At 45.9% G+C, this 22,233-nt stretch overlaps 3 protein-coding genes and 1 long non-coding RNA gene across 10 annotated transcripts in view; 2 read left to right on the top strand and 2 right to left on the bottom strand.

Annotated features, from left to right (window-relative positions):
- Window positions 1-169: 169 nt before the first annotated feature.
- Window positions 170-4,775, bottom strand: LOC118309590 (cilia- and flagella-associated protein 91-like). Of its 2 annotated transcripts, none has more exons than XM_035631908.2 (15): window positions 4,589-4,775; window positions 3,482-3,621; window positions 3,278-3,337; window positions 2,940-3,151; window positions 2,669-2,846; window positions 2,283-2,440; window positions 2,009-2,173; window positions 1,751-1,890; window positions 1,560-1,667; window positions 1,401-1,472; window positions 1,163-1,309; window positions 861-1,082; window positions 600-748; window positions 428-519; window positions 170-352 (listed from the first exon to the last, which is right to left on the bottom strand). In XM_035631908.2, the coding sequence occupies exons 1-15, from the start codon at window positions 4,685-4,687 to the stop codon at window positions 210-212; spliced, it is 2,085 nt and encodes a 694-aa protein (XP_035487801.2). In that variant the 5' UTR covers window positions 4,688-4,775; the 3' UTR covers window positions 170-209. The 2 variants fall into 2 exon arrangements, with proteins under 2 accessions (XP_035487801.2, XP_047188722.1); XM_047332766.1 differs by having other exon boundaries at window positions 3,482-3,618.
- Window positions 4,776-4,937: 162 nt separating this feature from the next.
- On the top strand, window positions 4,938-11,825 carry LOC118309601. The gene is made up of 3 exons (XR_004793514.2): window positions 4,938-5,102; window positions 7,728-7,924; window positions 11,611-11,825. It is a non-coding gene; the product is annotated as an uncharacterized LOC118309601 (long non-coding RNA).
- On the bottom strand, window positions 10,780-15,233 carry pck1 (phosphoenolpyruvate carboxykinase 1 (soluble)). The gene is made up of 10 exons (XM_035631909.2): window positions 15,086-15,233; window positions 14,593-14,883; window positions 14,012-14,196; window positions 13,695-13,898; window positions 13,399-13,586; window positions 13,144-13,306; window positions 12,811-13,035; window positions 12,518-12,649; window positions 12,292-12,387; window positions 10,780-12,041 (listed from the first exon to the last, which is right to left on the bottom strand). The coding sequence occupies exons 2-10, from the start codon at window positions 14,814-14,816 to the stop codon at window positions 11,584-11,586; spliced, it is 1,875 nt and encodes a 624-aa protein (XP_035487802.1). The 5' UTR covers window positions 14,817-14,883; window positions 15,086-15,233; the 3' UTR covers window positions 10,780-11,583.
- LOC118309599 (uncharacterized protein C20orf85 homolog) overlaps window positions 12,517-22,233 on the top strand; it is an 11,063-nt gene continuing 1,346 nt past the window's right edge. Inside the window, exons 1-7 of one of the 6 annotated variants that reach the window (XR_007030862.1) lie at window positions 12,517-12,674; window positions 12,843-13,053; window positions 13,167-13,228; window positions 13,402-13,891; window positions 13,973-14,940; window positions 15,282-15,430; window positions 15,776-15,969. Coding sequence is in view for 5 of the 6 variants with exons in the window: in XM_035631924.2 (XP_035487817.1) it covers window positions 15,869-15,969 (101 nt within the window). In the remaining variant the exon portion in view is untranslated. Of the gene's footprint in view, window positions 12,675-12,842; window positions 13,054-13,166; window positions 13,229-13,401; window positions 13,892-13,972; window positions 14,941-15,281; window positions 15,431-15,631; window positions 15,970-21,196; window positions 22,071-22,233 lie in introns of those variants that run through there. The other 5 variants (XM_035631924.2, XM_035631923.2, XM_035631922.2 and 2 more) reach the window with 5 other exon arrangements.

Below are 22,233 nucleotides of genomic sequence, written 5' to 3'. Positions count from 1 at the left end.
GTCTGAACTTTGAACCGGATTTGAACCCGGAACCTTCTTGCTGTCAGCGCTAACCACTACTCCACCGTGCAGGCCCACATTATACATCAAATGTGCAAAAGTACTAATAATCAAAACCCCATGATTATGATCATGAAACATATACTTGAACAATAAATTGACACATAGAGCATCTCAGGACATGTTTTATATCTTGAATCCTCCTTCACTCAGTCTGACTGAGGTGCCGCTCTGCTTGGTGGATCATCTCCTGGAGGCGAAGCAGGAGACGAGGGAGGAATCCCACAACGCTCTGCAGAATCATGAATGAGGCTCCGAGCTGCCTGCAAGTGTCTCTGCTGCCTGGAGTGAACTGAGGAGGAGAAAAGACCAGTGAGAGTTTTCTGCCGCTGCAAATTCAGTCATTTGTGATAAAAACCTGACGAACCTCTTCGCCTGACGCGGATCTTCTCCACCTCTGGGATGAGGAAACTGTAGACCAACTCTGACACAATCTCCTCTGACTGAAGATCGTCCCGGCTGCTCACAAACACACACATCATTTGTTTATCATCCTTTGGGTTGGAATTTGCGAATGTGTGAGCGGACTCGTCCGTTACCTTTCGTCCATGGCGTAAACGATGTCGTTAATCTCCTTCGCCCTCTTGCGGATCTCCTCTCTGGCCTGCTGGTCAGCTGTCTGCTCCACCGTCCCCAAGATGACGTCCTCCAGATACAACTCCACCGTCTCCTGGTGTATCTGCACCACCTGTGACACATGCACACACAAGCCAAGCATTAAAATATGGCCCGCCGCACACCTGTACCATTCTTCTACTGTCCTTTCCTTTGCCCGCTCAGAGCAGGAAACATGTTCGCACTTGTCTGTAGATCTCTTCCTCTTCTCTGCGTTTGCGCTCCTCCACCTGCCTCCTCCCGCTCTCCTCGGCCTCTCGAAGGCGGCGCTCTCTCTCGGCCAGTAGTGTGAAGGCGTGGATCCTGCGCTCCTCCTGCAGACGGATCAACTCCTTGGACAAGGTGTCGAACAGGCTTTCCAGCTCGACGCCCACCACTCCGGCCCGGGAGGCCTCCTCTTGAGAGGCCTGGGAGAGAGAGAGAGGGACGGGGGGTGATGAGACTGTAACATGTGTAATGTCTGTAGAAACGCTTGTGCGTGTTCCACCTCGTGTCGGTGGTCGTCTCTCTGTTTCTTCAGGGCGATCACGACTCGTCGGTCTGCTCCTTGCAGCTCCTGCTCTTCCCTCTGCAGAGCGTGGACGGTCCTCAGCTCCTGGATTAAGTCCAGGTGGTTTTCCTTGCCCTCAAACATCTGTGCAACAACGGACAGAAAGGAGCACAGATGACCGTACGAGTCACAGACATGCAGGTGAACACACGTATGTGAGCGCAGATGTCCAGACCTCGCACTGGACGCTTCTTCCTCTCAGCAGTCTCTGCAGGTGGATGACTGCGAGCTCCATCTCCTCGTCCCCCTGACGAAGGACATACATGAATCAACTAACACCATCACGCAGGAGGAACAAGGTGAGTGTCGGTGCGACTCGGACACGTTGGCTGACCTCCAGCGGCTCCTCCACTCGGGGAGTGACGGGACGAGGAACAGGCCGCTGCTTCCTGGCAAGGTAACGCAAGTACGCCTCCTCTTTCTCCTTCTTCTTCCTCAGGGCCTGTGGAGCCACAGCTGCTCAGTCAGCTGCACTGTATCTACAACTTCAGTCATGTTCTTAATGGGTTGGATTTTGTCCTTTACCTCGTATTTCTCCAACCGTTGTAGCACTCTGCTCGCAGGGGGCTGGATTCTCTCCTTGATGATGTTGTCTTTAGGTTTGGGTCTGTTCATTCTTGGCTTGCGGACTGAGGCAGAGAGACCTGCCTCTAGTTCTGACAAGCCTATGTTTGACAGAAAGTTCAAATCCATCTCAATAAAAGGGATGCTGCTGTCGCTGGTGTGTTATTATGTAAAGTACACGCTCAGGTCTCTTTGTCCTGAAGCGTTTGAGGTACAGACCTTCGTATGTTTCTAAGTACTTGGTTGTTAAGTCGTTGCTGCGAACGCTCCTGGCGAACACGCCCCTGCAGCTCCGAGGGGCAAACGTCGGAGAGTCTTTGGCGAAACCACGTTGCTTCAACGTCGCCTCCATGTTTCTTCTCTCAGCTTCCAGTTTTCTCACAGCTGCACACAAAACAACAATAGAAAAAGAGACATCGACTGAAACAAATGAATTGAATGAGACATTTACAAGTATGATATCATGATGCAGCAGAGGCAGCGGTCGTCTTACACCTGATGTAGTCTTTGTGGATCTTGTGTAGCTTGGTCTCTCGGTCCGTCTGATGCTTAGAATATATATGGTCCAGTCTCTCGTCTGTGACTTGTTCCTGGGCCTCGTCTCTCTGCCTCAGCAGATCCGTCAGCAAAGCCAGACGGGCGTCTTGTAACCTGGCCACGCCCACAGAAACAGGTAGAGACATTGGGAACATGAAGGGGCAGGAAGGGTTCACCGGGATTCCTTCACAAGCTAAGTACTTGATATGTCCAGCATATTCTTCAAACCCCCTCCTCAGAAAGTTTCCACTTGACTCTAGCTTCAGATGACTAATCTTTTGTGTTACCACTAGGGGGCAGTGCCTGAAGCCTGTTTTCTCTGTAAAGACCAGCACCGCTCACTTCTGGATCTGTCCGTCTCTGTACGCCCACTCTTCGGCCTCCATCTCCTCCATCATTCGCCACCTCTTGTGCCGCTGACTCGGGTCATCGAGCGGAGGAAGACTGGCCTCCCAAGATCGTTTGGCTCGCGCCCGCTCTATCATCTCCACCTCTGCCAGGCCTCCGGGTAGACCTCGACCTGAGGGCAGGCGAGATCTCAGGGTTCAGATGCAGGTGCAGAGGGTTTCACTAAGTCATTGTACAGAAAAGTCTACGACAAGTCATTTTGTACCCAAAGTCAAAGGTGCCAGCAGCAGGAGCTCAGGCGGAGTCGTCCCAGGTCGAAGCACGTACTCGGGGCTGTATGGGTCCGTCTGTGTTTCACTCTCCCTGTAGTCCGTCTGGACCCCCACACTGAGGTGTGCGGGCTGTAGGCCCGCATTCTGTCCAGCAGCGGTCACAAAGTCTTCTCTGGGAAGCTGCTGTGCACAGGAAGTCAGAGGGCTGAAGGAAACCCAACAGAAAACACCAGGTCAGACACTCGGTTGGTGATTACAAAGGGAAAATCATAAGGCCAAAATAACTGCTGCTCAATTAAACAGCTTCAGGTTGTGGCCGGGCTAATCAAACCGTTGAAAGTATTTCCAGCGATCGACGCCAGTCACTCGGCTCTCCACACCTGGAAGAACCCTGTCAAGAACATAATCAAGTATCATAGACACAAATAAATAAATAAATAAGCACACAGTTCATATTTGACATGAGTAACTAAGAACCTTCAATATGCAAAAGTCAGTAACTGCTGATCTTCGAATCGCCGTCTGTGTGCGTTACCTAGCCAGCTGCTGCAGTGCCTCCTTACGCCAGCCGCAATCATTAGATGGTGGTACCGGGTCTGTGGCGTCCAGCTGAACAGTGGACTGTGGTTGGTGGGCCAGTTTACTGGACATGGACCCACATTCAGACACTCTCTGCTGAGTGATGCAAAGAGAAACACAGTCAGTGTCTGTGGCAGTGACCCTCATAGGGCTGGTTTCTGAGTGTGTGGGGGTGTAGGGGGGAATGAAGTCGCCTGATATCACACCACGTTTTTCTGTAATTGGTTACCAAACATCTGAATGTGTGGTCGTATGTACATTGAGGGCCGTAGTTCCTCAGCGCTACACTTGATTGGAACCAAGCTATGGCATGTTGGACGTACAAAAATGGACACATTTTCACACTTTTCATGCATTTTCAATTGTTATCTGTTTCTCATTCATACGTTCACCTAGAAACTCCATTCAACCCTTGAAATGCTCCACATCTTCCATACATTCAAGGTGTCACTCAACTCTCAAATCCCATTAAAACTTTTCAAAATATTCAACTTTGTTTGAGGTGAACTCTCTCAGGCCTTTCTCACGCTTTAAAATTTGTTTGTATGTGGTGGACTTTTCAGCGTTAAAAATGAACAGGAGCTGGAAACTTTCTGTTCAACTCTCTCACTTTCCCACAATTTTTCCCTCTTCACACATTACGTTTACATCAGCACGTAGGGATGTTTGTGCTCTTTTACACAATGTGACTATGGAAGCAAACTGACACATACTTCTGGCACTCAAGGCCTCCAAGTGAGAGGAGTGACAACCAACTACTACATCGTACCAACATTTTAAGCAGGTAGGCAGCAACCAGCTATTAGCTAGTTGTCAGCTAATCCTCAATACTCATGATAACAATACGTTTTTGAAGGCCATTATCATAACTCCATTGCTCCAGTGCTTGTGTCTGACTAAGCCAGCATTATGCCAGGTAATAACTGTCTGTATTCATACAGTTCAAAAACTATTTTTGAATAATGTCCTCCTTATGAGCTATTTTGCACCAAATAGTCTGTACCAGAAAGTCAAATTGGTTTCCTCTGCTATCTCTGAAAAGTTTGCAAAAGTTCTCGCTAACCTCCAGCGGCAGCTGATCCCTGACTTGACAGGTTTTCTCCCTCAGGGGCGGACGGGGGACGTCCACAGTTTTGACTAGTACGCATTGTGTTTCGGACATTTTGCCTCAGAGCAAGAGTTCTTCAGGAGATTGTGCTCGTGCTTCCGGGCGGTGGTCTCTGTTCCGGTTCTGTATTTTCAGACGTGGCCGCAGGATTATAGAGATTCTGAGAGGATTCACTTCCTGTTATATGCGATGACGTCACAGATCACAGGAGTGAGTGTGCCTTTGATCCGTTGATCATTGCATCGACGGGATGACTTTTTTGTTTTGATATTACATGTTATTCTAACATATTTCCACATTTCTGTGGTCTTTCATGAAATGAAACTTGGTATACAAGCTCTTGGTGACAATGCGCACAACATATAGAAGCGTGACATCAATAGCCCCGCCTTGTGGCTGTTAGAGGAACACCACCAAGGCAATTGATTCTATCCGAATTAGACAGATGGGGACGCCGAACAAGTTAACAGTCAGCATTCACAGACATTATTGTTATGATTATTGCTATTGTTATTGTCGTTGTTAATGTACTCTAGATCACTGTAATGCTAACCAGCCTCCAGCAGGTGGTGCACTTCACTCAAGTCTGTTTAAAGGGACTATTCTCTTTATAACATTAGACAGTTTGTAACGCGCCTTCAGATAATGTATCTGAATGGAAAGAGACAGTGAAATACTTCATGTGTGTTTCAAACATCTTTTTCGTTCAAACTTTTGCATCAAGGAAAACGTTTCACTCGTCACTTCTGATTCGGATTAAATGTGTATGTACAGTTTTATTTAGTTAAATCTTGTCCACTGAACAAACTAGATATACAGAATGTGCACTGAAGACATGATGTGTACAGTTATCAGGTCTCCATGCTCAGTGGAAAGATAAGTGATAACTGTTACAGCGCAACAATGTTCAGATAAAAATAAAACAAGGAGACGACAAGGGAGGATGAAAAGGAAGCAGGGAAGGAGATAAGGAACAAGTGGAGAGATAGAGATAAACTGTTACCTCGCCTGGCCTCCTGAAACCCAACACATACTGTACATACTTATCATCAAGATCACTAGATAGAGATAAAAGAAACTTTTCTCTGCAATTTGATAAGACATTTGTGTTTTGACCAAGATTTCCAAATATGTTCACAAAATATGACTTATTTTAAATTCCGGAGATGCAGACTTGAGACCTGATCTGAGTCCAGATCTTGATCGGACTTAAGAACCGATCTGAGACCTGATCTTGATCAGACTTTAGAACCGATCTGAGACCCGATCTTGATCAGACTTTAGAACCGATCTGAGACCTGATCTTGATCAGACTTTAGAACCGATCTGAGACCTGATCTTGATCAGAGTTTAGAACCGATCTGAGACCCGATCTTGATCAGACTTGAGACCTGATCTGAGACCTGATCTTGATCAGACTTGAGACCAGATCTGAGACCTGATCTTGATCAGACTTGAGACCAGATCTGAGACCTGATCTTGATCAGACTTGAGACCTGATCTGATACCTGATCTTGATCAGACTTGAGACCTGATCTGAGACCTGATCTTGATCAGACTTGAGACCAGATCTGAGACCTGATCTTGATCAGACTTGAGACCTGATCTGATACCTGATCTTGATCAGACTTGAGACCTGATCTGAGACCTGATCTTGATCAGACTTGAGACCTGATCTGAGACCTGATCTTGATCAGACTTGAGACCTGATCTGAGACCTAATCTGAGTCCAGATCTTGATCAGACTTAAGAACCAATCTGAGACCTGATCTTGATCAGACTTGAGACCTGATCTGAGACCTGATCTTGATCAGACTTGAGACCTGATCTGAGACCTGATCTGAGACCTGATCTTGATCAGAGTTGAGACCTGATCTGAGACCTGATCTTGATCAGACTTGAGACCAGATCTGAGACCTGATCTTGATCTGACTTGAGAGCTGATCTGAGACCTGATCTGAGACCTGATCTTGATCAGACTTGAGACCAGATCTGAGACCTGATCTTGAGACCTGATCTGAGACCTGATCTGAGTCCAGATCTGACAGACTTGAGACCTGATCTGAGACCTGATCTTGATCAGACTTGAGATCTGATCTGAGTCCAGATCTGACAGACTTGAGACCTGATCTGAGACCAGATCTGACAGACTTGAGAACTGATCTTGATCAGACTTGAGACCTGATCTGAGACCTGATCTGACACCAGATCTGACAGACTTGAGACCTGATCTTGATCAGACTTGAGACCTGATCTGAGACCTGATCTGAGACCAGATCTGACAGACTTGAGACCTGATCTTGATCAGACTTGAGACCTGATCTGAGACCTGATTTGAGTCCAGATCTGACAGACTTGAGACCTGATCTGAGTCCAGATCTGACAGACTTGAGACCTGATCTGAGACCTGACTGGTTGCGGCAGAACCAGTTGAGTCTTGACCGGAGAGACCCTGGGGTCTGTGGTGCTCAGGTGTGACTGGCTGCTCAGCGAGCGTCAGCCGGCAGCCGCCTGATCCGAACGCTGATCTCCCCGTGCGGTTGGATCTGCGTCAGATATTGATCAGATTCCAGTGACCCAACAGCTTCAAAGTGGGCAACACTCCTTTCTCTTGGTGCCAGGTTTGTGGCGTCATCTTCAGAGTAAGGTCCAATGCAGGTTATCAGACCACTCACTCTACTATCTAACACGCCGTCTTGCCACACAGTCGACACGCTGCCCGTTGGACAAACGCCATTCAGCTGTTCATCTTTATGGTTCACTTGGCAGAGAGCGTGTCACTAATCAAAGTGCGGTGATTAGTGAAACTGTTTCCAAGGAACATTCATTGATCATTCGAGTGATTTTACAAACCTGCCGATTTCAAATGAATCATTGTTAAACACACTTTTCCATCACGTGTCGTTCTAGAGGATGGATGGACTGTCAGCAAGAACTTAGCTGCACAACACAAAGTATTGTTAAAAAAATTAATACTGTTCCAGAATTAAGACACTACAATAAATGATTGGTTCATTTATTTAACTGGGCTCTTTATTGAATGGGCATCACTCTCTGACGCAGCCAATGTTCTCGTGACGTGTGAACTCTTCAGGAAACGGCAGGAAAGACCGCAACATCGCGATGGATTCATCGATGACCAATCAGTCGCCCCGACCGCTGGTCAGCATCACTGCTGACGTCCGGCGGTGGGTTCGTGTCCCCCCGGACCCGGCGAGTGTGTCACCTCGGGCCCCTGCGCACACACACACAGCTGATAAGGCCTCACCTTTGAAACTCCTGCACGTCCAGGTTCGGTTGCTCAACATCTCTCTGTGCTTCTTCTCTTTCTCTTCTCTGAACTGTACTTTTTTCATTTGAGACGTGTGATGATGAAGATGATGATGATGATTAAACAACAATAATATAAAATCAAAGTCACAGAAATCAAACTTCTAGAAACTGGACTGTAAGTCTTATTCCGGACCTTGGTCACACAGTTATTGAGATTATTACTAAATCTTTCCAACAATGTTCAAACTCAGAGAAATCTTTCATCTGGTTCAAGCTCACAGTTCGTCAGTGTTTCAGAGGATTGTGAGAGACGGTGGGGGGTGGACGTCAGACCCTGTACAGGGGTCAGGGGTCATGATTTTGTACATTTCAAAGTACATTTCAAAGTTAAATCCATAAATCTGGTGAACTTTGACATAAATGTAGCTAGAACAGAAGAGGTGACAGTGAACTGAGGTGTTGAAAATTCAAAAATTGGCACTGAAAAATAAAAAACACAAACATCTCACATCATACTATTTTATTTCATTTTGATGTTTTTATGCATTATGATGAGGTTTTTCAATTTCAATCTTTCCATTTTGTCTTGATGTCTGTCTTTTTTCAATGACAGTTCTTTTGAGGCCTGTGAATGAGCGGGCGGACCGTGTACTCCAGTACATACAGTACAAGACCTTTTCCTCGTCTTTGCTCATTCCTTTAATGTTTAATTGACGGTTATTGCAACAGTGGATTGCATTAACATCTTCACTGATAACAGCTGGTACTTTATCAACCGAGCTGATAAATGGTCCCGAGTCAGCGCTTACACCAGTGGTTCTCAATTATTTTCTGTCATACTCCCCCTAGTGGACAGAATGTTTTTCGCTCCCGCCCCTAAATTGAAATACTATTGAGAACCTGCTAATATTTATTTATTTATCTGTACAAAATCACTGTATGTGTTGCTGGCACCAGCATTCTGCATACAATCACCTTTTTATCAAAATAGATTAATGAAATTAGCTGAGATAACATCTGCAACAACTTAAAACAATCAGTTTGAGCATTTTTTTTGTTTACACAATTAACCTTCACAATTCTTTCAAACTTATTTCACTGCATTTGTCTGTTTTATATGAACACATTCAACCCCGATACAATTTGCCATCACTCTGCCAGATGCACAGTAAATCTCCTAGAACAAATGAAAAAAGACATTGTGCAAATATTTGGGAAGGAGATGAGACGGTAAACCCGAGGGCTATATAGGCTTCATCGTATTTCCTGCTTATATTCAGTTTATGCCGGTTACCGTCACTTTTTTTTCCCCCTCTGACGCCTCCTCTGTTTTTCTTTTCACTCCGGTCACAACCTTCTCCATCTCTCCTCCGTCAGCTGTGTAGGTCTACTTCTTCTACTGGGTTGAACAGCCTGTCGATTAGTTTGAGCACTGGAGGCTTGTTCATCGGTCAAGCGTGAATAAAGACAGTAGTGCCCCCTGCCGCTCTCGCCCCCCTGACACCTCACCGCCCCCCCACCCCCATTTGAGAAGTACTGGCTTATACTGAAGCTGTTGTCTGCTGCGTTCATTCATGTTTACTTGAGACATCGACCAAACTACTACATCAAATACATTTTTCACAAAGATGGTTTTCTGTCATTTCAGGCAGTTCTTATCATGCTGATGTGTGTTCACGTGTTTCTTATAAGTTTTGTTTTCATTAGTTATTCGATTATATCAAAACTCATGATTGACAGCTGACATTGACTCATGATTGGTTGCATGCTGATGGGAATGTGTTTTTTTTTTGTCCTAAATCTCACATTCTTTCATGAATTGTTAAAGTTTCCCTCCAGTCACGTTTTAAAGTATGAAAAAATAATCTCATATTTAGTTTCACGTTGTTTACCTCTGAAATGTGTCTGAAATGGTCCACTCTCTCTCCCTCATTGACGAATTCTGAGACTAATGAATATTCATGATATGCAGATAACACAGGCCCCGCCCACCAAGCTGCTGTTGACCGGTTGAAGAATGTGATCAACAAGATGGTTAGCGGCAACATCACAAACTGCTAATGCTATCGCTAACTGTCTGCTGACACACCTGCCGTACTCTCGTGGGTGCTAATGCTAACGCTAACGCTAACTGTCTGCTGACACACCAGCCGTCCTCTTTTGGATGCTAACTGCTAATGCTAGCACTAACTTTCTGCTGACACACCTGCCGTCCTCTCGTGGATGCTAACTGCTAATGCTAACGCTAACTGTCTACTGACACACCTGCCGTCCTCTCATGATGCTAACTGCAACTGCTTTTCATATTGGACAGCGATTGGTTTTCTGTATTTGTGACGAACCAAATCTAGTTTAAACAGGATTCGTTTGAATCTTAATTTGCGAAGAAGTGAAACAGAAATCTCCTCCTCCAGGAGAGGAATGTGAACACACCAGATACAAGTCACTGTAGTCGATGTCAGACATGCTAGAGGAGGCAACTTTAAGCAAAGTGACTAATAATTCTAGTAACCTTAATTCCTGGACATACATCGGGAACAACGGATTCCGGCACAATCTGTCAAACTGATTACGGATGTTTAAAAGTGTTTTGTCTTCACTGTGGTGTTCGTAGAAAACATGACAACAACAACATGGAATATGAACAAACAGGACCCAGATCACAGATAGTGTCAAAGAACAAGTCAGTGATGATTACCTGAAGTCATTATCCTCATGTCTTACACAAGAGCTGCAATGAACATGTGGCCTCGTACAGCTCCTGACAGTCTCAGGGAACTGACCCTTTTATATGTCCTAATATTTTGGTTCATATTCATTCTACGGTATTTATCCTGGTTGCAACGAGGTGAAAAATGAAGCAAAATCAATGATAGGTTTAAATACTTTTATTTTCGTCTCTCTTCAACGGGAGCTCAAGAGTAAAACAAAATAAAGCCAAGAGTTACAAAGACAGTATAAAAATAAATTAAGACAAAAAAACATACGACAGGAACCAAAAAACGTATCAATTCCCTCCATGTGCAAGAGATCGGACAAACTTGAGCTGGGCTTCCGGCGCCGTATGGATCTGTACGGCGAGGACAGCGTGATGTGACTTGACAATAAGTTATCGTTAAATAGTTGTTCAACAGTCGGACAATACATCTGAACAAAAAGTTATGCTTGTGCAGCAGCACGAGAATGGATATAGAAATAATGGATAAAAATTCCGATCCAGATCACAAGTCCTGGCACCGGGGCGACGTAGAGCCGACGAGCGCGATGAGGAATGTTTTTTCATGCAATGATTCCCAGGTGAATTTCAACAAAAGCATTTTCAGAACAATAATCTCAACAGGAAAGGATTTCTAGATATTAACCAAGTAGAATTTTATCAGAGAATAAAAAAGATCGAAGGATCCTCTTTGTATTAATTTGTGAACTCGAACCTCAAAGAAAGAAATCCTTTAAAAACATTTCCTCAGTAAAACAATGATGAGATTTTATAGAATTTCTCACAATTTCATTCAGAATAACTGAATTTCTAATGAGTTGCTTTTAGAATCACTAAAATTCTCTTCTCGAACTTCCGATATGTTGCCTCGAGAATGACTACAATTCCGTTCTAGAATGTCTATGACAAGCTGCTCCAGATTCACCAGCGTGCCTGCAATTCCCAACACGTGGTTCTTTCCTTACATCTGCTTCACTCTCTGGTGCAGCAGCTCCAGCTGCCGGGCCACCTCGTTGGGCAGGTCGTCGTTCACCTGCGTGGCGAAGTACTTCCTCACCTCTCCCACCTCCCTCTGCCAAAACTCCTGATCCAGGGAGAACAGCTCGTCCAGGTCCACGTCGTCCCGCAGACCCTGGAGGTTCAGGGAGTCGTGGCAGGGCAGGTGGCCCACGGCGGAGGGCATGGCGCCGGCCTCGCCGTTCACCCGCCTGAACATCCAGTCCAGAACGCGGATGTTGTCCCCAAAGCCAGGCCAGAGGAAGCCGGCGGTGGGGCTCTTGCGGAACCAGTTGACGTGGAAAATCTTGGGGAGCTTGGCGCCGGGGCGGTCGGCCATGCTCAGCCAGTGGGAGAGGTACTGTCCGAAGTTGTAGCCGAAGAAGGGGCGCATTGCGAACGGGTCGTTCATGATTACCTTTCCTGGGGAAACAAAGGTAGACAGACAGGAGACAGAGGACGAGTTAGTGTCTTTTTACTTAATGTCCAGGACATTAATCATCTTTAATACGCTACTATTTGATATTGACTAAAACATATATTGTGATCTAATCCAATGTCTCAGCAGGTAGAACTTGTTTCTATGACATCAGTTCAAAGATCACGTGGTTGTGTGAGTGACAGCCGTGATCCTTTGGCAGAGGAACATGCGTTCAGTGGTGGTGGGACTGACCTTTGTGCTCGGCTGCAGCAGTGGCCTCTGATCTCATGGCTGCTCCAACAAACACTCCGTGCTGCCAGTTGAAGGCCTCATACACCAGAGGGACACCTGGAATGAAGCAGAGTCATAAGTTATTTGATTCATTTCACATAAATCTTCTTTCATTCCCTGAACTGCTCTTCTCTCTCTCTCTCTCTCTCTCTTATCCATTATCTAGTTTCCAGGTTTTCCTTCTCACCTTCTGGTCTGCGGCCTCCAAAAATGATGGCCTCGATGGGGACTCCCTCTGGGGATTCCCACTGTGGGTCGATGATGGGGCACTGGCCGGCCGGAGTGCAGAAGCGGGAGTTGGGATGAGCGCAGGGTTCGCCTGGGGAGGGAGAAGAGACGGGAAGGTAAGAACTTCTCATTCTAGTCTTCATTCTCCAGCTCTTTTATCCCTTTTACCATAGTGCCGTATGTATTTTGCACCATAACGAACAAACCTCTGGCTGCACAGTTTGTCATCGTAAGTAATAAGGAAACTCGTACCATCCTCTGAGCTCCAGGGTTTGTTCTTCCAGGATGTGATGGTGACGTCCTCGGGCAGCGACTCATCCATCCCCTCCCAGTACACACCGCCGTCGCTGGTCTCTGCCACATTGGTGAAGATGGTGTTCTTGACAATGGTCGCCATGGCGTTGGGGTTGGTTTTGGCTGAGGTGCCAGGTGCGACGCCAAAAAAGCCGTTCTCTGGGTTGATGGCGCGCAGGTTTCCTGACGAAGGGGATCAAGGTGGAGTGGAGAACAAAGCTGGTTAATGGCAGAAGTCATTTGGCATTATTGTAAATATGATTTTAGATTTATCATCCTTTTTTCTCTCACCTTCGTCATCAAACTTCATCCAGGCGATGTCGTCTCCCACACACTCGACCTTCCAGCCCGGCAGCGTGGGACAGAGCATGGCCAGGTTGGTTTTCCCGCAGGCGCTGGGGAAGGCTGCCGCCATGTACTTCTTCTGCCCGGCAGGGTTGGTGACGCCGAGGATCTGAACAGAGGGAAATAATGGGTTTGGCAAAAAGTCGACAGGTTGTGGTGGTGGGATGACTTATGTTCATGTGTTCCTTCCTTTGTCCTTACCAGCATGTGCTCGGCCAGCCAACCCTCCTCCTTGGCGATACGTGAGGCGATGCGCAGGGCAAAGCATTTCTTTCCCAGCAGGGAGTTTCCTCCGTAACCGCTGCCAAAGGAGACGATCTGCCTGCGATCCGGGATGTGGCCGATCAGCGTCTGCTCGGGGTTACAGGGCCAGTTGTTCACCAGCGGCTCTGAGAGAGGAATCGGTTCATCGGTTACTTTGAATCAATGGTCAGTTTGCATTGGAAAAGACAAAGGTAGCGTCAATGGCAGCAGTGTTAAAGACGGTGTGGACGTACTCTTGAGCGGCAGGGGACAGCCGACGGAGTGCAGACAGCGGACAAACTCGCCGTTACCCAGCGCCGACAGCACGGCCTTCCCCATGCGGGTCATCACCCTCATACTGGCCACCACGTAGGGGGAGTCGGTCAGCTCCACCCCGATCTTGGAGAGGGGGGAACCCACCGGACCCATGCTGTAGGGAATCACATACATGGTGCGGCCTGAGGACAGAGAGTCATACATGTTAGTTGTGTTCTGAAAACATGATGCTTGATCTTGTTTTTTGGTTTCCCAGATGATACGATGGGAATTTCAGGCCAAATCTCTGCGCCACCTTTCATGCAGCCGGGGAACCGCTGAGCCACGGCTTTGTCGAACTCTTCCTGCGACATCCAGCGGCCCAGCTGGCTGACTCCGCCTCCCAGCGGCGTGGGCACCGTGTCGCTCTGGTCCCGGGTCACGATCACAGTCTTGCTCTCCACACGAGCCACGTCCCTCGGGTCGGTCCGGGCCAACCAGCTGCAGGAGGAGGGAGGGAGGGAGAAGGATGGAAGAGCAGAGGCAAAACATTTTTTTAAAATCTCACATTTTAGAATTTGTTCATACCCACGCATCTAAATTAAAAAAAAACATTATTTCAACATAAAAGAATAACAAAAATATGAAATGATATTTTCCAGCCTGCGGCTGTTTGAGCGCATGAATGCGTGACGGCTGCAGGTCGACAGCTCTGGTTTGACTGAACAGGCCGGACTTTCTGGTTTGTGGGAATGTCGACTGTTGTCGAGTGTTGTTTAGGAGCAGCTACTGGCGACTGGACGTCGTCTCTTACAGCAATATGAGGATTAAGTGGCGTCGCAGCCCGTGTCAGACCTGGTGAACACTCAGTGGATCTCTGTGAAGATCAAGACCCACCAGTTTTCATATTTGCCGAGCTTCTTGATGACGCCCTGCTCCTCCAGCTGGGTCAGAATGGCCCGGTTCTCCTCGTCCGAGCCGTCGCAGATGTGGAGGGAGTCGGGCTGGCACAGGGTCACGTTGGCGTCCACGAACTCCCTGACGGCCGGGCTGAGGGCGCCGAGCTCGCCCTGCAGGACCCTGGGTCCGCTCTGGTCCTGGGACTGGATCTCAGGAGGCATGGCGCCGGAGGTGAAGTCTGGAAGGAGACGGAGGAAGAAGGAAAGAGGAGTGGACGAGTCTGGAGAGCTGATTTAGGTCGAAGGTGTGAAAGGAATAGAAAGTGAGGAAAAGGAACAGGAGAAGGTAGAGAGGGAGAAGAGAAACTTCATTAACATCACTTTAATACTTTCTTTCCAGACGTGTTCTAGATTTAACCTCCTGGTCACTCAGACTCTGGACGATGCAACGAGCTGTTCCTGTGCATCACGGCTGAAAAATAAGTTTTTACCTTCAGTTAGTTTGCAGTCAAGAGAGCCGAGGGCTGTTCCTCCTTCCTGGTCAGTTGTATCTGCTGGAGAGGGGTTTCCTCTTTATAGGCTGGGATGTCCCATTAGGAGGAGGAGGTGGGGCTGAGGGTGTGTGAGGTGGTGTGTGTGTGTGTGGGGGGGGGGAGACCAGTCGTTCCCTGCTGATCTGAACAACAGTGTGTTACAGGCCGCTGGTGAATCATTAAACGTCATCGGGACGTAACGTCGTCTCCACGTAACCGGTTCCCTCTGGCCCCAGCTGATAACCAGGAGCTGGGACACGGACGAGGTCCCAAACAGAGACATGACCGTCAATACATCTCACTGTAACACACACACACATACACACACACACACACACACTCACACTCACACACGCACACACACATATTCACTCACACACACACACACACACACACACACACACACACACACACACGCACTCACACACACACACAAACACACACACACGCACTCACACACACACACGCACTCACACACACTCACACACACACATACTCACACACACACACACTCACACACTCACACACACACACGCACTCACACACACTCGAGTCACAGAAAAGAGCATCTGCATTATTATTTTTCATTTGTTACAAAAATGTAACTTCATTTATGTTTTAACGACATTTCTTCTGGTGTGAATGAAGCTGGGAAACAGTTTCCTCTCCATCCCCTCGGGGCGACGACCTCCTGTCCTCATGCAGCAGCTGCCGGTGAACTTTGACCCACATCACTAAAAGATGATAAGTTCAGCGTTCGGCGTCGTCAGGCAGATATGTGACGTGGGCCGACTTCCTCTTCATTGGCTGACACACAGGGGCTCGCCCTGGTGCGCTCAAAGGTCAGATAGTGATATGTGTGTGTGTGTGTGTGTGTGTGTCAGTCATTTCGCCTGTAAACGTCTGGCAATTGTATTGGAGCAACTGGACCTGGTTTTAATTTCTTTAAGCATTTCACCTTCATCCCAGAACTGAAGAAGCCTCTTGAAGGATGAAGGTGAAACGTCTTCAATGTGTCGAGTTTGATTTTGAGATCGGCCTCAAATATAAAGACATTAAATCAGTGCTCGGCAGGAGACGATTCGTCTGAACGACTGACGCAGGCGGACGCTCTCGTCGCCAAGCGTTGTGACTCGGCAGAGGTTGAATTCGTGAGCAACCAACTGCTTCAGTGACGTGCGGCTTTTCCAGGATCTCACAAAAAGTACATCTCTGCTTTTTCCCCGGGGCTCCGTACAGTTCTCCTCAGACTAAAGTGTGTGTTTATATGTATATATATATATACACACACACATACAAATATATATGTATGTATACATACATATATACATATACATGTATATATCTTTGTCGGCTTCCCCTCCCGTCATGTCCTCACTGAGGAGCCCAGTGAAAAGCCCCTCAACACCTAAGCGCTGCATTCTCTCCGCGGGCCTGCAGGGGGCCGGCAGCTAGTTAGCATGGCTCGCATCGTTAGCGTAGTCGTGCCATGTCGTGTGTAGCCCAAAGACTGTATGAACTCAGGACCCGGTGTTGATGTTTCTGGTTTAAGAACACGCTTGTGAGCAGCTGTCGGGTACATGCAAAAGGTTGCATGTTGCCAAAAGGTTGTGAAAATGAACGTGCCCGTCCGGGAAATTCACGTTTCCTTCGCTGCCGATCGGAGCTGGAGACGTGACCGACTGAACACAGCTGTTGGTCCGGACACAATTACTCCACTAACTCTTTACATTGACGATAGTTATTCGATTCTATATGAATATTCTAAATCTCATATATATATATATATATATATATATATATATATAATAACTATACAAAGTAGTTGCACATGAAACTAATCTCTGGCCCTGAATCACGACGTCAACAATCATCCGTCACTCGGCTCAGATCGTGTCTTCTGACCAGTGAGGCTGCGGATGATAAAATACTCAGAAAGAGAACAGACTGTGTCACAGTGTCGTTGTGACTCAAGAAAAGAAACATTTCCAAGAAACAGAACAAAAGTCTCCTGGTGGATGACGTTAACGTTTTATTGGCATCGTCTGAAAAGCTTTTAAAAAAGAGGAATTCAAGTTGGATAGTATTTGTTGATTTAATGAAATGTGTAGAAAGTGAGTTGTCGATGTGGCTCATGTTAACTTCTGGTCTTTTGAAAACTCCAGTGAGACGAGAACATTTGAAGTTATATAACAACCTCCGCTCGAGTGTTTTTATGAACAATACGTTGAGCAACACTGGTCATAAAAACAGCTCTTGAACCTGCCGGCTAAACTTTTACTTTCCACTTAAATAGTAAATTATTTGCTCAGAGGACATTTTCTCCCCCGGCTGTCGTTGTGAGTTCTGGAGAATCTTCTGGAGACAAAGAACAGTTTTTGATGATGGATGATTAAAGTTAGGACATTATTAAACTGGAACACTCAGTCACGGATATCAGAGAAAGCATCTGTGAGATGTGATATTAAGAAGGAAACTGCCAGACTGACTCAGATTTCAGAGGAAACTCCGTGACCGTCAGAACCAACAGGTCGGTCCGGTTCAGCGGTGCTGAGCGGAGCCTCGGTCACATGATCACTCTTATTATGCTGCGTACACACAGGACGCGACGCCAATTATTGCGCAGGTAGATCACATACAAAGTCAATGGAAAGACGCAACGCCAATTATTGCGCAGGTAGATCACATACAAAGTTAATGCAAAGACGCGACGCAGGGCGGCGCGGCGCTAGCGGCGCGAAGATACGAAATTCGCGTCAGTTGCTTCAGTCGCTTGAGTTGAAATATTTGAACTCAAGTAAAAACGTGCATGACGCGTTGACGCGACAGCCAATGAGCGTTGAGATCCTCCCTCCCGTCACTGGATCATGAATGGAGGATCACTAGTAGCCCCAGTTAGCACAACCGCTTTGCTCTCGGCGTCGCTGTCTGACGGTTTCTCCCTCAACAGTTCCTGTTCACCTCGGCGTGTGTGTGTGTGTGTGTGTGTGTGTGTTCAGATGAGGCTTTTCAGAGAAAGTGGAAGGAAGAAGAACGGCGAGTGTTTGTGCGAATGACAAAACCCTTGCTTGCGACTCCCGCGAGCGAAGTGACGGGAAAATTTGCGTCGTGTCCGGTGTGAACGCAGCGTCACGCCGAGGCCAAAGGAGGTTTGTCTGAGGCCGGCGACGCGACGAGAACGAGCTCGCTCATCGTTTCACCAGCTGCGCATGCGTATTGTCACGTCTCCTGGAATTCAACACATGTCGGATTTGACACTTTTAAAGTTTTTAAATGCTGCGTTTAACTAAATCAGGTCAGGGGTCAGGGGTCGTTGCAGATGCAGAGCAAAGTGAACTTTTTTCATGAGCAAAATAACCAATAATCAAAATGATGAAAATAGAGAGGGAGTGCAACACTAAAGGAGCAATATTAGCCCTATATACACTATAGTGCTACTAACGCTGCGTTCAGTTGAACCCTTGGAGCTGGGAATTGAGTCGGAAGGTTCCGAGAACCTCCCCGACCGCGAGTTTAATGGAAACGCGGCGTTAAACATGATTATTTACAGAATATTTGTCATAGCGAGATATTATTAAAAAGTCGAGAAAAGGTGTAGTCAAATGATCTTTACAATTTTCGAAAAATATTTGTGAGTGTGTGTGTGTGTGTGTGTGTGTGTGTGTGTGTGTGTGTGTGTGTGTGTGTGTGTGTGTGTGTGTGTGTGTGTGTGTGTGTGTGTGCGTGCGTGTGTGTGTGTGAGTGTGTGTGTGTCTCAGTTCATTTACAAGCTTCCTGGGAAACAAACACAGATAGTGCAGCGCTGACTGAACAACTTTCATCAATGCAACTTGCTCAACAACAACTGATAATGTGATTCTGTGAGTTGCGTTGTCGTGTGTGTGTGTGCGTGAGAGAGTGTGTGTGTGTGTGTGCGTTTGTGTGCGTGTATTCATATTCATTATCACATTTTCAGTCCACAATCCCTGAATCCTACGATTCTAAAAAAAAAAAGAAAAATCACAAACCAAAAGGACGAGAAACTGTCAGGAAGCAAAATGTGTTGAAAATGAATAGTGTTTGCGTCTCTGTGATTATGACATCCTGTGATATGGATTATGTTTTCACTGTACATGTTTAACCTGCAGCTTATACATTAGACACCAGCACATGAGTGACAGTGTCAAACATCAACCAGGCCCCAGCAGATACGTTATCTCTCCTCCGTCCTGACGCTCGTTGTTGTGAAGGTTCGCGGCTGCTGAGACAAACACGACACTGATGTCTGATGTCTGATGTCTGATGTCTGATGTCTTTTCCACCAGATGATCATTGTTCTGATGACTTGATGAATTCAACATAATCAGGTTTACTTATCTTTTGTCCGAAACCCAAAGACATTCAATTGAGTATCACCGATTACTAAAGGACCGTCTTTACTTTTTGTTATTCCAGCTCTTTGTTTGCTTCTTAGTTTGTTCTGTAACTCGAGTTACGCGTCAACAATCAATGTCATTGTTCCTCATTCCTTTTCCTTGTTTTACTGGTGAATTGAACAAGACAGAACGAACATATGCAGACAAATAAGAACATTACACAACGACAAGGGGAAAAAAACACTGGGGTCATAGTGGGATCAAATACAGACAGTCATACTAAAGACTGAAATTGATTTTAAGAACTATTGGAAAGGGGAAGAGAGGGAAAAGGAAGAAGATAAAATATATATTTTTAAACAAGAACAACAAAATAAATTATAATAATAGTAGTGGTCAATAAAAATAGGTGTAATATTCTAATATTCTAAGAATGAGATCATAGCAATTTTAAGAAAAGTAAATATATATTTTCCGTGGATCAGCTGATCAGTCACACTTTTCTTTTCACTGAGAAGAGAAGGTTCTAAACTCTTAACATTTTAAAACCAAAATCATTGAAATAAAAGAGACTTGGATTTGAAACTGAAGAGTCATTTACTGTCATAAATGTACAGTAAAAACAAGCAGAGTGAAAATCTCTCTTCGGTCGTCCTCCATTACAAGACAAAAGAATAAAAGAATTAATAAAAGAATTGGATAGAATAGAAAGTGCATTGTGCAATACTGTTCGTGCAAAGGAGACAGATCAGATCTGATCTAATCTGATCTGATCTGAACTGAACTGATCTGATCTGATCTGATCTGATCTGAACTGATCTGATCTGAACTGAACTGATCTGATCTGATCTGATCTGATCTGATCTGAACTGAACTGATCTGATCTGATCTGATCTGATCTGAACTGATCTGATCTGAACTGAACTGATCTGAACTGATCTGATCTGATCTGATCTGAACTGATCTGAACTGAACTGATCTGATCTGAACTGATCTGAACTGAACTGATCTGATCTGAACTGATCTGATCTGATCTGATCTGAACTGATCTGATCTGATCTGATCTGATCTGAACTGATCTGATCTGAACTGATCTGAACTGATCTGATCTGAACTGATCTGATCTGATCTGATCTGATCTGATCTGAACTGATCTGGTCTGAACTGATCTGAACTGAACTGATCTGATCTGAACTGATCTGATCTGATCTGATCTGATCTGATCTGAACTGATCTGATCTGAACTGATCTGAACTGATCTGATCTGATCTGATCTGATCTGATCTGAACTGATCTGAACTGAACTGATCTGATCTGAACTGATCTGATCTGATCTGAACTGAACTGATCTGATCTGATCTGATCTGATCTGAACTGATCTGATCTGATCTGATCTGAACTGATCTGAACTGATCTGATCTGAACTGATCTGAACTGATCTGATCTGATCTGATCTGATCTGATCTGAACTGATCTGAACTGATCAGATCTGAACTGATCTGAACTGATCTGATCTGATCTGAACTGATCAGATCTGATCTGATCTGAACTGATCTGATCTGATCCGATCCGATCTGAACTGATCTGATCTGAACTGATCTGATCTGAACTGATCTGAACTGATCTGATCTGAACTGATCTGATCTGAACTGATCAGATCTGATCTGATCTGATCTGATCTGATCTGAACTGAACTGATCTGATCTGATCTGAACTGATCTGAACTGATCTGATCTGATCTGATCTGATCTGAACTGATCTGAACTGATCTGATCTGATCTGATCTGAACTGATCTGATCCGATCGGATGAGACTGGATCAGTGACTCGGTCCGTTCCATCCAGAACTACGCAGGATCATCCGATTCTTTATTCTCCCACAAGTCACAGCTGCAGTAAAACCGTTCTTCACAAGATTCCCTTGAGCACAGCGCCCCCATGTGTCACTTGAGTGTGACAGCAGCCGTCTGATTGGTGGAGCTTGTGCTCTGGTTCTTAGAGCAGTTATTTCTGATGTTTTTGTGATCTACTGTAACAAATCACTTTAATTCACTTCAAACTGGACCAGGTCTGAAATATAAAGCCTCTGATCTGGAAATGTTTCATCTGTCGCATTTGTTAATGGCAGAAAATTATTAGATTCTTTTTTTTAAATCACAATTGGTCACAATCACTGGTTTTTATTTCAGCTCTCTAAGTTTTGTTTTACATCTGACTTCAGTGAGTTCGACTCACAACACAAAGTTGACCCGCGACCCTCCAGTGGATCCATCCCACAATCGCCATGGTTACACACACACAAAGACACACACACACACACACACACACACACAAACATACAGATTGGGGGGACAGAGAGAAGAGATGTGTGTCAGGGAACCCTGTCTCCATGACGACAGTAAACAGGTCTGACAGTGTGACTTACACACAGGCGAAACATTAGCCGGGCAGAGAGAACGAAACCACACACACACACACACACACACACACACACACACACACACACACACACACACACTGGTCAGTGCAGATGGCGGAGGCAAAGCGAACATCTGAACCCGTCAACTTTGTGCATCAGGATGAAATCTGGTAAATATTTAACTTATTGCCATTTGTTTGTGTTTGTCTCTTTATGTAAAGTGCTGAGCTGTAAGAGTATATTGATTAGTATTGATTATGAGTATTGGATCATGATGATCATGTTGACTGGAGGTTTCAAGTTACTTAACAAAAATCTCCCTCTTCCTTATCT

This window comes from Scophthalmus maximus, chromosome 6 (genome assembly GCF_022379125.1).
Source record: "Scophthalmus maximus strain ysfricsl-2021 chromosome 6, ASM2237912v1, whole genome shotgun sequence".
Taxonomy (NCBI): Eukaryota; Metazoa; Chordata; class Actinopteri; order Pleuronectiformes; family Scophthalmidae; genus Scophthalmus; species Scophthalmus maximus.
This window is presented reverse-complemented; position numbering and strand designations above follow the sequence as displayed.

Bases quoted from the DNA above. Each gene is read 5' to 3' on its own strand.
- LOC118309590 (XM_035631908.2), bottom strand. From the start codon at position 4,687: ATGTCCGAAACACAATGCGTACTAGTCAAAACTGTGGACGTCCCCCGT. The intron at 1,668-1,750 runs GTAAAGGACAAA...GTGGCTCCACAG, and splicing joins AACGGTTGGAGAAATACGAG to GCCCTGAGGAAGAAGAAGGA. The intron at 520-599 runs GTAACGGACGAG...GTTTGTGAGCAG, and splicing joins GTTTACGCCATGGACGAAAG to CCGGGACGATCTTCAGTCAG.
- pck1 (XM_035631909.2), bottom strand. From the start codon at position 14,816: ATGCCTCCTGAGATCCAGTCCCAGGACCAGAGCGGACCCAGGGTCCTG. The intron at 13,307-13,398 runs GTAAGGACAAAG...CCCTCTGTTCAG, and splicing joins GGCTGGCCGAGCACATGCTG to ATCCTCGGCGTCACCAACCC. The intron at 12,042-12,291 runs GTCAGTCCCACC...TTGTTTCCCCAG, and splicing joins TGCTGCAGCCGAGCACAAAG to GAAAGGTAATCATGAACGAC.